We start from the raw sequence: 17,604 nt of genomic DNA, 5'->3' as shown, positions 1-17,604 counted from the left end.
CATTATTTCTGTGTTGACTAGTGTTATACAGAGATAACCTCATTATGTAATACTCAGAATGACTGAAAATAGCAAATGAGAAGATAAATCTTCTCTCTAATATTTTATAGCACTCCAAGACTTTCCTTCTCTTTTCCTGCTTCTTAAATTTACTTGTCAGATGGGACTTCCTATAATAATTCAAATATTGGAAGAAGTGAGATTTCCACTCAGCTTAAGCCTAGCCAGCCTCTAAACTTAAGGTCAACTTGCACTTGTTTTATTCCTACATATATCTAATTAAAACACTACAAAATTTTACACAACATTTGTGGGGAAAGACAAATTTAGAACTATGTATCTTCTTGTTCCAATTATATTTATTTTTACTGTTTGTTGACTTTAATACCTAACTAACAGTGTGTTTACAGGGCAAAGTGTGATACTTGTTTTCACTACAGGAGAAACTTCTGTTAATTGTGTACAACTCTTGTACCTTCATCCACAATTGTTCATTACTACAGAAATGTAAATAACTTGCTCTGTTCACTGATCTCTAATTTACCTTAACAAAACATTTCACAGATTGTCCTCAATCTGCACTTGTTACCTGCTTAACATGCATATTTACAATGTATGGAGAACTTTACCCACATGGTCTCCAGCAAGATGCATTTTGAAAAAATGAATAGTGTCATTGCCCTATTATATTCTAATCTAGTTACTATAGGTAAATAGCAACGTCTTCCAAACATGACTAAATACTGTAGTGAAACTGTATAATGAATTCTTTTTGCTTTTTGTCTACGCAAAGCTTGATAGATTGTTCTATAGAGTGTGTCAACAATTGTACAAAAATAATAAGAGAAATGGAGGACAAGAGTCATTTGGACAACAGAGAAAAAAGTCCAATATGAAAGTTTCCTTCAAATTTGGTATGTGTTTCTACACCTTCTGTATCTGATAACACTAATTTATAAACTGGATGATGAAACTGCATTAATTTAAGGAGAATGTGAAAACATTTTTCCCAATAACAACTTCCAATTTTTCTGGTTGAAGATGTGGAAAAGCCTTTTGTTTCATAACTACTGAGATATTAACAATCTTTGTTAGCATTCAGTTGATCACTCATGTGACCATGAGTACTTCTGAGAGTATCACTCATATGATGCAAACTGTTATTTGCAGCTATTACTCATATCAAAGAGTAGAATGGGATTATCTCCTTGAACACAATTGTAGACATAGAGTTATGGTAGTTTAGGGGTGCAGGTGGATGGGGTACTAGCTACCTGCAAACAGATAACTGTTAGAGTGCTCATCTGGAGTGAAGAGACTGTTATTAATTTTCCTCTTTCCTGAGAAACTTAAGCTTATCTGACATGCTCTGGTACAGTCTAAGCTACTCTATATGGTACTGGCATCATCTGGAACTATTCACTAGAAAACACAGATGTCACATTCAGCCTGCACATTTACCTCACAATTAATGAGGGCCCCTCTCTGAAGAACAGTAGGATACTAAGTTGACATACAGGATATATTTGTACAGTTTCATGTTAGTCTAATTATTACAGTGTTGTATATGTTAATAAAAGTAATTAAAAAAAGAGCAGAAAACTGTTAGGATGAGGGACATTGTTCAATTGTTCACAATAGTAGCAATTCATCAGGCTTCTTGCATCCACAGGGTTTGTTTGTTTGTTGACTTCAAATACAGAAAAGCTAAAGTAACATCAATGGGTCTAATAACCTGTGGCTTCTCTATAGGATGGAGGTAAGGAGGCAACTAAATCTCCATGAGGTTCCATCCACAACCCAAGGCTTCCAGTGGAGTGAAAAGCATGTGAAATATGTTTACAAAATATAATGCTGCTTTTCACACATGGAAAGCTTGGGACTACTGCACGGAGTAAAGCCAAATTGCAGCATCTGAGCTATGTGTAGCTCCCAAGTAGTTCAAAGCTCTCATTCTAGGTTGACATTATGTGATCAAGTCTGTGATGATACAGAGTCTTCTAGAAAGTAAAACAAGGGCTTATAGGCCTTGTGAATATTACAGATGACTTTGTTGCGTCATCTTGGACACAACTGGACATCCACTACAGGTATCCTCTCTGTATTGTGAACCACTTGACTCAGTGTAAGTGGTTTGTACCTTGTGACTCTTGACTTAATGAAGAATACAACTTAGAGGGTCAGACAGTTTTCACTGAGGTTGTCTTAATAGAAACCTGATTTTTTTTCTCTGATTGAATCTGATACTGCAATTACAAAGACCTTTGTTCCCCACAAAATACTTTCTTAATGGGGATAAAGGTACTAAATAAAGTAAAAGGGAAATGCAAGTGTCATAAAATTTCCAAGATAACATTCAACAAGCCTTGTGGAAAGCTTCTGGGAAGGTAGGTGGGCACCTTTATGGAACAGATGGAGAATTCGGCAATTGTCATCCACTTGTAAATCACAGATGCACTACAGAGCTTGCTATGGGACTGAATGAGATTGGTGGTTCGGTTTTTTTTCTCTGTCTAGTTCTGTAGTTCAAGTCTATCAAATCTATGAGAATTATCTGATGTGCAATAACTTCAGGGACATGGAATAAACTAACTAAGATCTTCCATTTAGGTTGATTTTGGATTTGGTTTTAGTTTGTTTATTTGTTTTGCTTGTTTGTGTTTTTTGAAACTCATAATGCAAATCCACATTGTAAGGTTTATTCATGCCTGTGCTCATGACTGAATAAGCTTACAAAAAAAATATTGTTTCACTGACACTTAGTATCTCTCCAATTTAAGGATTTCTTTACACAAAATGAGGCAGAAGTAGGACAGTATAAACAATTTAAGACAACTAGTGTCTAAGTTACTATGTATGGTAATGTAATGCTATATGAAAGTGTTACAGTTTCTTAACAGTTGAGTAGGCACTGCTGAAGCAAAGAATGCAATTATGAAAGTTATCACTCTTTTGTATGTAGAAATACAAAATGTGTACTGCTCACTACACTTCATATACACACTCCTATTATTATTACTAATACCATCTTTCTATCCAAGCCTGACTTTAAAACTACTCCATAGTGATTGATTCTAAATACTTAGTCTTTTAGAAGGCATTGCTATTTTTAAAGGAAGAAACACATATTTTTAAAAATATTAGATTTTATTTCAAAATACTGTACATTTTACTTTTAATTGTTTTACAGTTCAAATTGTAAGGTGTGTTCTTTTTTGTTCAAGAATTTTAAAAGCAACTAATTTAAATATGCAAAATTATCTTGAGTTGTTCATACGTGAACTTAAAAGCCATGCAACACAGGAAAATTAAGTAATTATGCCTCCAAGTTATTTACTGCAATTAAGCTCATTTATCATATGCAAATTAGTGCAAACTGGTCTCATTAGTTACTAAATTACTCAATATGAGCTGAACAATGTAGCACTCCAGTTTGTAATGAAAAATCCCTGTAGAGGCAAGCAGTATCAATTAAGCTAATTTGCATATGCAAATATATTCACTAACTTTCCCTTTTCTCTATATTTAGTTCTACATTTCCTGATTATTCCTCATTATATGAAGAATATGGGGTTACTGACCCTTTTCCACACCTTCTCAATAGCAATGAAGTTACACAAAAAATTCAAGGGCCCTGAAAAAAATTATGAAAATCTTGCTGATTTTTAAAACCAGTTTCAGCCAAATTTTTAATAGTAGGTACCAGAAGTAATTTTTTTACTGTATTTTTTTGATAAACAGATATCTATATTTATCTCTGTCTATCTATTTTTATATATATATGTAAAACTGGAATTGTCTATTCACATTATAACACCACTTTTCAGAAGAAAAGGAATGTAGAAGATAACAAAAGCAAAGCACATAATTTGGCAAATCAAAAATCTTGTCAAAAATCAATTAACATATTGCTATTAACCAATAATTCAGGTGATTTTACTTGGAAAACATTTAAAAGATATTGCACTGACATGAAGTATCTAACATAATACAGTCTAGGCAATCATGTTTTGTGGTGCCTTTTTTTCCACAAGCACAGAGTGGATAGTGTCTTTGGCTTCAAATCTAGCATGAGAATCTCTTCAGCATGACATACAGCAATCAGATGTGGCTTGGAGATTTTTTGACATAGCATAAAATCTTAAAATGGTTTGGGTTAGAAGGGACCTTAAAGATCATCTAGTTCCAACACCACTGGCATGGGCAGGAAACCTTCCACTAGACCAGGCTGATCAAAGCCCCATCCAACCTGGCCCTGAACACTCCCAGGGATGCAGCATCCAGAACTTCTCTGGGCAACCTGTTCCAGTGACTCACCACCCACCTAATGAGAGTGTGCGTAAGTGTTGCATTTCATACGGAAGCAAAGTATAAGCCTCTGCGTATATCTAGATTTGTACAAAAGACAAATGCAAAGGTGCATGCAGCCTTACACACGTGAAGTCTTTTAGGAGTTTTAAATTTCCTTGTATCAGGGTTTTTACTCAATTTTCCATCTCTGGATCTATGCAAAGGTATAAGTGTGTAGATTTTTTTGGAGTTGGTAAAGTCTACTATCAATGAAACAGATCACCAGGCACAAATGTGATCTCAGATCAAAATCAATAACTTTTTAACTTTTATTTTTCCTCTGAGAGGCAGATTTTTAATTTTCTAGTTTCTCCACTTCTAAAGTGTACAGGGGAGAATACCTTTAGTAGTTGTATCAATCATCAGTTAAGGATTTCTTAATATTAAAAAAAAAATTGTCATCAGTTAAAGCATTCTTCATTCAATGATAAATATTATATGTAAGTATATAGATTTAATAATATAGATATGATTAACGTATATAATGTATACATAGCATGACTAGCTGATACTAGATACTTGTAGACTCAAGATGTAAAAATATCACAATATGCACCTGCATTTCTGTTTTTGCAAGATCACTATAAATAAACTATATCCATTTTTTACAGATACACTATATTATGCTTCTCGTTTGTCTGTCAATAAATTTTGAAGTATCAAAATATTAAAAGGATTAGAGAGGCTCCTTAATTTCTGAGCTTACACTTAACCCAGTCTTCAAAATATTAATAGCAAAAGGGATTACACAAACTATTAATTCAACTTCTTCAGATAGCAGACTTTGAAATCAAAATTCCCAAGGTGTAATCAAGGTTGTTTACTTTTCTTGCAAACAATACTTATCATGATAGTTATTTGAAAATAATTTCTAGGAGCAGCAGACTAAATGAGAACATATTAGAACTGTATTCCATGACAGAATCTGTCTAATTGTTGTTTTAAGAATAATTTTGTCTTCTAGTGATTATCTTTCTACCTATAAGACCACAAGGCAATGCTTTAAAGTTCATTCTGATCTGTTTAGAAGTGATGCATTTGAATGCATGACCCAGGTTTTTGTCCCAAGGGTCGATTACTCTTCTAAAGTAGGACAAAATCTAAAAAAGAAAAAACTATCCACTACTATTAATTCTTTTTGTGCTTTATCCATCATCAACAGTCTATCTCTTGCAAATATCAAAGTGGAACTTCCTATTATCAATTGAGAGATTAATGGGACTAATTTGATAAAAGCATTACCTCCTATGAAAAGGCCACACCTCAAGAGATATTCAATACAATGCTGATGATAATTTTGATTGAAAATCCTCACTTAGGGGTACAAGTGCAATACAGGGTTTTTTTTAGTAGTAATATGATAAAGTTATATCCTGAAAAAACCTTAATTTATCACAAATAAGTACAAAAAATGAAAAACACAAGGGGGATCTAGTTTTAACAAGCATGAAAGTCACTGATTGTTTTAGTATCCATTAAAAGAAAAACTCAAATATTTGGTAGTTTTCAAAGTGGCCATCCTAGGTTTTTTCATTGTCATTCATAAGAGTCATAATTAATACTCAAGGAGTGTATATTAATCAGTCTCAATTATGTTTTATGAGTTATAAATAATATTGTAAAAAACATGCATTTAAGATCTATGATATGTTTACACACTCCAAAAAATGACAAATCATATTAACTGAAGTATCACAAAACTGCTATTTCTTCTTTTTTTCTACATGTATGAGACAGCATAACAGTGTTCAAGCCTAATGTGCAAACAGAGTACTGCAGATACTGGAGCAGATCTCTGACACGGTAACTACAACAAAAGTAGTTGCTTACAGAATCAAAAACTTGACCTAGACCTCTACCAAGAGTGCACAGCTAAGCAAATCACTTAGATCATTATTTTTGTTCCAAAAATAAAATTAATTCTACCAGTTAATTTTTTATGTTTTCCTAAAATTATCCTTGTTGCTATTCTGCATTTAGTTACTTTATAAAGATGTGAAAAATTTGACATTATCCATAGTGCTTCTGAATGCCACAGCTGAGTTAGTACAGAGAGATAGCTCTCAATCATTTCAAATTAAGTGGAATATTTCTCATGATAATATCCTAATTTCCCTCTTTTGTACATCTCAAAAGATAATACACCAGGCAATATATTTGCATTGAGAAGCTGTGTACATTGCTAAGTAAGAGCAGTTATTCAGTACCACGCTTAGAAAAGACTGAGGTTTTTATTTCCATGGGGCTGAGGTTTGCCTTACTGCAAAAACACATCACATTTTCTTCTTAACTGCTTCTATTCCACGTTTTATTACTGCAAACTAAGAAAGGTTGTAGTAACCCTGGCAAAACAAAGCATACACAAGGATGTTTCCATCAGGTCATTGTTTTTCAGTTTAATCTTCCTGGAATATGATGACTTGTACCATGAGACTAAATAGTTTGATAAATACCAGATTAGCTTTTATCTCATAGCTAAGGAGACAGTCATGCTGCTGTTCATTTTTTTATTCCTTGCAGCTTGCTCCAAATTTGTGATATATAATTGTGACAACTGGAATACCATGGAAGAAAGCAGTGCTCGTAAAACAAAACGGGGGAAAAAACCCCAACCCTAAATTGATACATGACACGTAAAACAAATCAAATTACCAACACAAAATACTCCCTTTTACACACATACACACAAAACATAAAGGTATTCTGCGAACAAACACCAACTGCACAATTCTAAACAACAAAATATGGTGATTCACCTAAAATAACACTTGCCCTCCCTCTCATTAACATTCTCCCAATCACAGACTTTCTAAATAGGAGAAATATGAGCATGAAAAAAATCTCATTAATATAAATGCTGATAACAATGCTATTCAAATTATTGGCAGCAATATGACTAGGTAGTTATTTCAATTTTTCTTGGAAAAGCCATTTTTTTACCTGTAAAATATGACTTCCCAAATGTGATTCAAATACTTCAATGGCAAGGGCACTGGGACTTCTCCTGCGCTGGGCACCTATAACTGAATAAAAAACAGTTATGTTGCAAGGTCTGTACATTCATTTCTCATGCATCCTGATCACTGACGTTAACTATTTAAATGTTTTTCATTTTATACATGTTAATTTCAAATTTGCTTTCTACATAGCATATAAAATTAGTATCTAATTTCAGACTCAAATCTGAAGGAAAAAATAACTTTTTTAAAAAAAATATTTAAATGTAAAAAAAATCTGGAAATTAATCGTTTGTTCGAATATATTCCAAGTCCCTATAGGTTTGATGAAAGTACACAGAATTTAATGAAAAATGCTACTGAAAAAGAGGTTACCTATAATGTAAATGTTTTGAAATGTGGGGACAAGAACTAAATACTACTCATGATTTACAAAGAGATGAGAACATGTCACTTATCTTATTTGAAACTGAAATGAAATAAACACAACATTAAAAAGCCAGCATTTTTAAACACATCTATTCAAAGTTCTTAGCATAAGGAAGTATTTTACTATCCCAGGTATCCATGTTTTTTGCTGAAACAGGCACCTGAAACTTCAGCTTCTACATTTAAATTATGTAGTTTAAAAGTACAAAGTGAGCAATAGGCAGTTATGCTTTAAAGACAGCAGGGACTACAAAAAAGGCTGAGAGATCACAAAATTAATATTCCATTAAACTCTCTATGCCAGGAACACAAAGCCAGCAATCAAGTCTGAGTATAAACAAGAGTAGGCATCTGTTGCAAGGTGAGGTTTCTTCTTAAGTCTAGGCTATCTTTGCCTCATGATCAGAGAAAGCTAGAGCACAGAAAAGACAGCACAGGGCTGCAGGAACTTTCCTTTTCTGTCTTAGTGACAAAACCAGGCATATCTGCAGCAGAGAGAGGAGGCAAAGTTCATTCTGCACCCTTTTAAAATATTTACATCCAAAGACCCTGATTGTCTACACCTCTGAAACCATCACAGCACTAGTCCGTCTTTACGTATTGCTGTCTTTACAATGTATGATAAGAAAAATGAAATACCAAGGATCCACTAAAACAAGCAGAATGAATGACTGTCATTACTGAACAGGCTAATTTAACACCAATGAAAACAAAATACAGAGCAACAATTTCTTAGTCTTCTATGATACTGGCTGCCAAACGTGATATCAGTAGGAAAAGATAAATGCCAAGTAATGATAGTCATATTGACCTAAAAATGTAATATCATTCCTTATTGATGTTTCATGTAATTTCCTTGCAGGAAATTCTAAGCTATTTATACTGGGCAAACAGGTGGCTTCATAGCTAATAGATTAAGGCAATAGCTCATAATTACAAATGGTGACTGCTGTAGAGACAGTATTTTCTAAGTCCTCCTCTTTTCTCATATTCAAGGACACAGACACTAACACCTTAGGAGAAAAGTCTTCTTCAAGATGATATTTCTCAGAGAAACTTTAGCTTTAGCTGTAGAACTAAACAAAATATATAGCACTGTAAGGATTTTTAGCATTGCCATTAATTGCTGTCAATCAGCACAATGCTTTGTATGGTTATTTAATTTATAACCTATCAGAAACCAAAAGGAAATTAACAGTTTTTGCCTGCTAGGCATTGCTTATAGTAGTCTCCATAAAAGCATTGCAAAAAGCAAAAAAAAAAAAAAAACAACAAACCACCCTGAAAACCTGCAAAACCTCTCTGAAATCCTTTAGGTCCTTTCATTCTTCCATCTAGACTGTTATATTTTCTGCACGCTGTCTGAACACATTACTATTTGGAATTTACCTTTCAATTAATTTTCTGTTTCCTGCCCGTATCCTTCCTTTACAATCCTCTACCATTTGAAAGTGTATCAATTACATATTGAGTCCAGTTCTATGATGTCACTTGCAGGTTTTTTAGCATACCAGTATCATAATTTGAATAAAGTGCATGAAGTCAGTGCAACACTCTTTACAACATTTGTATCTTTAACCTCAAATGACACTATAGGTAAGTCATCAGTTTTTCATACTTGGGACACTCAGTTCTACAGCTCAGATGAAAACACTTTAAGGTCATTGAGTTAAGTAGAAATCAAAAGAGAGTCAGATCTTAGTTTTAAAATTTGTCAATTAAATCCTCTATCCATGACTGCATTCTAGTGGTTGGTATGCACATAGACAAATATCATGTGGTACTTTCATGCCATTCAGTTCACTGACATTTTTACAGCAGTAGAACTCTTGGATTTATGTGTCTTGCACTTAGTCAGGTGATGTGGAGTTTCAATGACAGTTCCTAATTTTACAATGAGCATAAATACGTTGCACGGAAAACCATTACGTTTCTGGTAGCCATGCTGCAACTCTTTTTTGATAACTGAATAGATGTTAAATATGCACTTTACTTCATGCATTTCCATAACTATCATTCTTCACATTTTGAGGAATGAGACAAGAATATTGAGATAAATATAGAACAAGGGAAACTTAAATTATTTGATCTTCTGAATTCATTGCCTCATTATTTTACTTACTTGTGCTTTCAAGATTTCTTGATACGTATTTGCAGCAGAAAAAATACGCTATTTGGGGTATACAAATGCATATCACATTGATACCTTTCAGACACATGGCAATCTCACAGTCCAGTCACAGCACAAAGACCTTTATTTGTACTGAATGAATTTTTGACATGACAATAGACAAAAGGAAGACATAGACTGAAACAGTTGGATTAAAAAGCAGGACCAATGTTATTTTATTCTAAAATTTCAGAGCATAAATTATAAATACTGAACTGGTTTCTACCACACAAGCCACATCCATTCATCTACATCTCTCATCCTGTGGATGGAACCGTCAGCAGCCAGAGCTCAGCTGATCGCAGAAAACTTAGAAAGCAAGAGATTTAAGATTTATATCACAACATTGATAAATCAAACCTTCACAGACCTAAAGATCTGGATGCACATATTTTTTAAAATGTGGATTACCTTTTAAATGGAGACTCTCTACAGAAATGACATAGTGAATTCATGAAAGAAATTTCTTCTTTCCATTAACAGCAAGCAGGGGAAATTAGGATGTGGAGAAGGTTAAGCATGTGTACCAAACTGCAAAAGGAGTCATAAAGGAAACAGGTTCCAAACCCAGGTTAAATTCTTCTTCTAACCTTCTCCTATTTTAGTAGTGTGAATAAACATCTTTGAATAGACTTTTTCACATGCAGTCATATTTCATATGCAGTCACATGCAGCCTACGTTTAGTTGACAATGTTTAAGGTTTTAATGTAAAATTGTAGTGGTTGATCAAAAAACTGGCCAAACCAATATTTGTATTAAATATTGACTGTAATCATGACAAGAAGATAGGAAGATTGTTTTCACACTTGCACTTCGTAGTGCTGGAGCAGAGGAATCTGTTTTCTAAACTGTTTTACTTTCCATGGCATTGGACTATGACTTTAACTATCCAGGCTGACATGTCTGTTCCTGGCATATGATTGTTCCATAATAAGTTATTAACAAGGAAAAAATTCTAACTGCTTGCTAATTCCTCTTTAAATTTCCTCCCTCAATGACTCATTTGGCTAAGTATGAGGTGAAGGAAGAACAACATCCTTTTCAGTGTATCTTGGAGGACAGTCTAAACACGCTTAATGCAACCTCAAGAGCATTGGCAATTGTGCTACAAAGAGTAGGAAACTATGGAAAAAGAAAAACGTAGACTGCCTAACAAAGATTTCTATGCATCCTGAAGAGAAAGAATTTCCTCTTAAACTCAGTTCTAATGTATGGGAGCACAGACCAAAGACTCATATTCACTGTGACTTTCTTCTAGTGAAGGCAGAATTGTAATTAAACAGAAGCAGTATTCCTTGATCACTAGGAGCGAAAGCACAGAACATGAGCACAGTAATCAGTTCCGCCTAGAATACTTTTGTGAGACTTTGTATGCCACCCCTTAACATGAACTGGTTTCTGTGGAAAGTTTGGGAAAATTCAAACCAAGAGTTTTTAAATTATGTTGCTTTAATAACAATTTTAAAACTCGTTCTAAAAATTATATCAAACTTTTTAATTGATTTCCCTTAACCATTATTTACTCCTAAAGGATTTTTCTCAATTAGCCTCAAAATCCTTATTTTTTGTATTTCATTTGTTGATTTTTCTAAACACCACTTTTTGTATGCTTGGGAGCAGAGGTGGACATAGGGCCATCCTTCTACAACCATTTAGACAATCTGTTATATGAAGAATTATAAAAAAAATGGAGCTCATCTTGAAGAGCTCTAATTATGACTGCCAATAAAGTCATACTTTAATTAGCAAAGCCTGAGCAGATCTACATAAATATGAACATTATAAACACCCACCAAAAAGAAAATTATCAGCTTTATTCACAAAATGTGTAACTATATCAGGCTAATTTCATAGAAGCTTCACAAAAAGTTGTATAATATTTCTTCCGATAGGTATCAACAAAACGCATGATGGATTCAGATAAGAGAGCATAAGAAGCAGAGTTTTCTGAATTGTCTCAGGTGACTGTATGCACAAAGCAGTTCACAGCATGACTGTGGCTATAATCTTTTAGGCATTCTTTTCCAAAATGTAACATTTTTTTATTTCAGAGTAGAAAAAAGAGCTATAGAAATGACAATACAATTTCTACTACGTTTGTCTGGGTGTAAAGCAGATTCTACATGAAAATGTATCTTTTGTTATTTCTAGGAAAAATTTCAAATGCTCATGGAAGAAAATGCAGGTGAATGTGGCAATCAAAGTGGTTTTACAGGAAGAGGTGCGATATCATCTTAAAACCTTGGGGCTTTCCTATGACACAACAAGTAATTTGGAAATGCTTGAAAGCTGTGTTTTCTAAAAGACAGAGACACTGACTGAGGGGCTAAACTGAACAACAGACGATGTAATCTCAGTGAAGGACAAAGTATGATCACATTACATGCCAGAAGAAAGACCAATATTTCTGCATGCTAGCGTCCATAGAATCTTTTGGAAAAAAAAATTACTTTACTCCACATTTTATACCTTGTGATGAATAGTTTTTTTCTATTGATTGTTCTTTTCTATCCCATTTAAGATTGAGTCTAACTTTTGAAAGAAATCTCCAGAAAGAGTGAACTCCTCTGCCCAACACACAAGTGGAGGACATAAGGTATACAAGATGTATATTCAGATCTTGATCTAAAGTGAGATAATAAGAGATAAGCAGCATGATGTAAGCAGAGAGGTTGCCCTCCGATTTGGAAAGGGTATCCAAAGAAATTAAATGATGTCACCAGTTACTTCACCATAAGCCATCACATGATCCAAAATTTAGATCTCTTATTGACCTTCACAGATGGGAAGAAGATATAAATCTCAGATAGAGCTGCAACATATGTAGAAAGGTATTTTATCTTGGTTTAGTAAAGCTATGGGAATCATTAATGCTGTGCCATTACCAACGAAGTATCACAGCAATAAACTATCAGAACAAATTTGTCACGAAGGACTACGTGTAAGATGCATAATGTAATATATGATAATCAACTTACAAAGCTAACAATAGCATTTTAAATCTATATTTTTGTGTACAAGAATGCTTATTATTCTAGATGTCCATCTTTGCCATCCACTGGCAAAGAGCATGTATGCATTACTGGGGAATCCAGGACTGAGAAAGTAATCCAAAACTTCCCATGGAATAACCAAGTAGTTATCAAGAATGTATTGGTTAATTAGCAAAAATGTTATGTAATACATCTATAGGTGTGTTTTATTATTTCCAGTACTTCATCTACGATGCTTTATCAAAAGCTCCAGGAATTAAAAGAATTTTTAGCAAAACTGCTTTTCAAATTCAAGTTGCTTAATACTTTTAAACTTTTTTAATAGCTTTTTTAATTTCAATAACTTAAAAACTATCAAATTAAAATGTCCAAAAAGCAGAAAGTATTTTATCACTTGTTAACTGAATTTTAAGAGCCTCTTCCTTTTCCTTTCCCAATAATTTTCATCTGGTTTATAGGTCCGCTTCTTCCCACAGGATTTGTTCTTTAGGTGGTGGAGGTAGAGTGGGTGGAGGAGGAGACAAGGTTACTTTGGTCCTAAATGTTTGGGTTTTTTTTTCTGAACTTCTTAAAATTAGAAATCCCAAGAATGAAATAAGTATATTTTATATTCTCTGCTTGGTTACTAGCACTGCTTCCTAATTAGCACTTATTTGTACATCTTAAGACTTTATTTCAGAGGTTTTTTTCTGTTCACTGTAAAGGATGAAGTCTTTGCTATGCAAGAATTTCCAGTCATCTAAGCAAAGAGAGTTCTCCATCTGTCCTGGGAGTGGGAGCACTGGCCTTTCTCCCACACTGTAGGAGTTACTATAGGAACTATTGTGCCTCCTTCAAAAGGGCTACAGACAGGGTGATTAAAATTCTTCATGGGACAACCCCCACTCTTCTCCCTGACAGTGAAATTCTTCAGGGAGAGGGCTAAGCCTCCAGTTCAAGAATGGAAGCACCTGAGGGAGTGATGTGGCAGACAGAATCACCACTGCTTCAAATTGAAGCACAGGGAAAAAAATACAAGGGCCCATACTCCTGCATTAATTTTATTCCTCTCCCATGAAACACAGGAGCATTGGCTGAGAAATAGAAAAAGGAATGAGTAACTTCATATAGTCTCCACGATGTAGAGGACAATGCAGAAAGTAAAGAACAGATATTTTCAATTAAAATCAACAGCAGGAGAAGAAAAATAATTAAAATGAGACAGTTGCATCCAATTGGCAGCCAGTCACTAGTGGTGTCCCCCAGGGATCAGTGTTGGGCCCAGTTCTATTTAATATCGTTATTGATGATCTGGATGAGGGGATTGAATGTACAATTAGTAAATCTGCAGATGACACCAAGCTGGGGGGGGGTGTTGATCTGCTGGAAGGCAGGAGGGCTCTGCAGAGGGACTTGGACAAGCTGGAGAGATGGTCTGATTCTAGCGGGATGAGGTTCAACAAGGCCAAGTGCCGGGTCCTGCACTTTGGCCACAACGACCCCATGCAGCTCTACAGGCTGGGGACAGAGTGGCTGGAGAGCAGCCAGGCAGAAAGGGACCTGGGAGTTTGGATTGACAGGATTGAACGTGAGCCAGCAGTGTGCCCAAGTGGCCAAGAAGGCCAGTGGCATCTTGGACTGGAACAGTGTGGCCAGCAGGACCAGGAAAGTGATTCTTCCCCTGTACTCAGCACTGGTGAGGCTACACCTTGAGTACTGTGTCCAGCTCTGGGCCCCTCAGTTCAGGAAGGATATTGAGGTGCTGGAGCAGGTTCAGAGAAGAGCAACAAGGCTGGTGAAGGGATTTGAGCACAAGTCCTATGAGGAGAAGCTGAGGGAGTTGGGGCTATTTATCCTGGAGAAGAGGAGGCTCAGGGGAGACCTCATCACTCTCTACAACTCCCTGAAAGGAGGCTGTAGCCAGGTGGGGGTTGGTCTCTTCTCCCAGGCAACCAGCAGTAGGACAAGAGGGCACAGTCTTAAGTTGTACCAGGGAAGGTTTAGGTTAGACATTAGAAAGGGATTCTTTACAGAGAGAATGATCAGACATTGGAATGGGCTGTCCAGAGAGGTGGTTTTTAAGATGAGACTGGATGTGGCACTTGGTGCCATGGTCTAGTAACCACAGCAGTGTTGGATCAAGGGTTGGACCTGATGATCTTGGAGGTTTTTTTCAACCCAGTTGATTCTATGATTCTATGATTCTAGAAGCTTCTCAAGAAATCTAATTACTGTAAAGAGATAGGGAAAAAGTCTACGGGACAGATGGCAAGGGAGAGGGACATAGAAAGGTAGGGTGAACTGCAGGCTTAAAAACCTAGGAATTCATCAGTCCTTCAGATATCCACTCAAAGATATGGCTCTATCAGCAGAAAAACACACAAACTGCATGACTGTATGAAGAAATAAGTGATGGTTATGGATTACTTATTCAGATATAACAATAAGACACTTACTGGAGTAATAGTTCTATTGTCTTATTTTTAAACTAGTATTAAAATTTCTCTGAAAAGAAAATTGCTGTCACCCCTTTCCAACTCCAGTGCTATAGAAATGGCTAGTATCACTGATTCTGTTCTCAGGAGGAGGACAGGGTATTAACATCAAGTCAGAACAGCGTTATGTAGTGTCAGACTATACTTGCTGGTAAAACTAAGAGGCCTACATCTGTCGTCTTGCTTTTTTTTTTTCCAGTCTGATCCCAAAGGTTCATGTTATGACATTTGTAACATCTGCTACAAATGCGGAGGTAAGTCAGGCACAACCTTATTACTTCCAATCTAACGCTCCATCCATCCACAGGGCTTTCATATGCCACTAGTATGTCAAGGGGACCAAAAGCTGTTCGATCTACATGAAACAAGGTATAATGTAGAAGAAGAAATCATGCTTTGTTATGTCTCCCCTTCTTTTGTTATCTTAAATTGTTAAATAAAATGTTATTTCAGAATATTCTGTGAACAAAACAGGCAAGCTGCTCCTCCTTAGAGCCAACACAATTGCCTTTTCATGTCTTAGACAGTGGCATGTTTGAAACTGGCAAACTGTAATTCACATCCTTCCCTGTTTTCACTAACACTGAAGCATATCCAGCTTCCCTTAACTAGACTCTTCAATACAGAAGGCTGCAAGAATCTTGCATAGCCTGTTTTTCCTTCCATACTAATCCCAGTATTTTGGTGGGCTCACTGCATTGTTTTAAGGACAAACAAGTTTTTTCAGTGCTCAGTGGTAAAATGCTACTCCTGACAGACAAAAAAAATACTTACTTAATCTGTGGTAACAAAAAAGTAAATGAATAAGGAAAACAATAAATGCTTTACAATTAGCATACTTTCTATTAGCTTCTCATTAAACTTCTATTGATACATCCATGGTACTTGAAGATTTCAATACTCCGTTGTTAATAGGCTAAGATACTGTATGCTGTGAGGTTTATGCTACCACTGCTAAATGTCTGCACAGGAAGGCAACCATTTGCTATATGACTACAATCACCCACAGTGTAAAATTTATCTTTTACGGCAGTCAGCTTGGAGTGTTGGGGCATATATACTAAAGAGGACAACATGCTGCTTGTTGTGTAGTGGAAGGTGTAGGGAGCTAATGCAGTCAGAATGACCTGTCGGTAGATTTTCAAGTTTATGAACAACAGAGGTTTTGATCATGAAGCCAACTCCTGAAAGATGCCTTTCAGTTCTGGGTTTACCTGTCCAAAAGAGTGTGTAACTGGTACCGTGTTCTCTAAGGCTGCCTTCCTCAGGAAGTCTTCCATCATCCCCATATCACCATTGGCCAATCAGAGCTCAAATCAGGCCAGCAGTTTAATTACCTAGGTAGCCTCATCTTCTCGGATGGTAAGATTGACAGAGAGATAGACAACAGGTTAGCAAAGGCATATAGTGCTTTTGGAAAACTCCATAAAAGAGTTTGGCATAATAAATACTTGAAGAAAAGTACAAAGATCAGTGTTTACAGAGCCATTGTGCTGTCTACTCATTTATATGGATCTGAATTGTGGGTCATCTACCCCCACCACCTGCGTCTCCTAGAACGCTTCCATCAAAGCTGTCTCTGTACAATTCTAAACATCCACTGGTCAGATTATGTGACCAATACATCTGTTCTAGAACAGGCAGCAGTCACAAGTATTGAGGCCATGTTGCTGAGAACGCAGCTGCGCTGGGCAGGGCACGTCTCAAGGATGAAGGACCACCGCCTCCCTAAGATCTTGCTTTATGGTGAACTTGCCACTGGTTGCCGCATGAGAGGAGCCCCGAAGAGAAGATACAAGGACTCCCTGAAACAACATCTCAGCCTTGGCCATATTGATCACCATAACTGGTCTACTCTGGCCTCCAATCGGGAGGCCTGGAGACACACCATCTATAACGCAGCTGTTTCCTTTGAGAATGCATGCAGGATCACTCTTGAGGAGAAAAGACAATGCAGAAAGAATCGTGCCTTGCAGAATATACCTCTTAAGGAGTCTTTCTGCTGTGCCTTTTGCAATCGGACATGTCTATCTTGTTGGCCTTATTAGCCACCAGTGTGTTTGTAGCAAATGTGGATAGAGCCTTTCCCAAATCTTCGTTCTCGAAGCCTAGCCATGATGACAATTACCCACATAAGAAATTTCTTAAGAAATACATATAACCTCCTCTGACAGCAAGTGGAATGTAGTTTTAGAAATTAACAGATTTAGATGTTACTGAAATAGGTAAT

General features: G+C 35.9%; 1 protein-coding gene across 1 annotated transcript in view; it reads right to left on the bottom strand.

Annotated features, from left to right (window-relative positions):
• NPAS3 (neuronal PAS domain protein 3) overlaps positions 1–17,604 on the bottom strand; it is a 616,659-nt gene that overhangs the window by 299,610 nt on the left and 299,445 nt on the right. The window contains 1 exon segment of the mRNA XM_032692228.1: positions 7,291–7,373. Within this exon segment, the coding sequence (XP_032548119.1) occupies positions 7,291–7,373 (83 nt within the window).

The sequence above is a fragment of the Chiroxiphia lanceolata genome, chromosome 6, assembly GCF_009829145.1.
Source record: "Chiroxiphia lanceolata isolate bChiLan1 chromosome 6, bChiLan1.pri, whole genome shotgun sequence".
NCBI classification, from domain to species: Eukaryota; Metazoa; Chordata; class Aves; order Passeriformes; family Pipridae; genus Chiroxiphia; species Chiroxiphia lanceolata.
The sequence above is the reverse complement of the archived record's forward strand: the minus strand, read 5'-3'. Positions and strand labels throughout refer to the sequence as shown.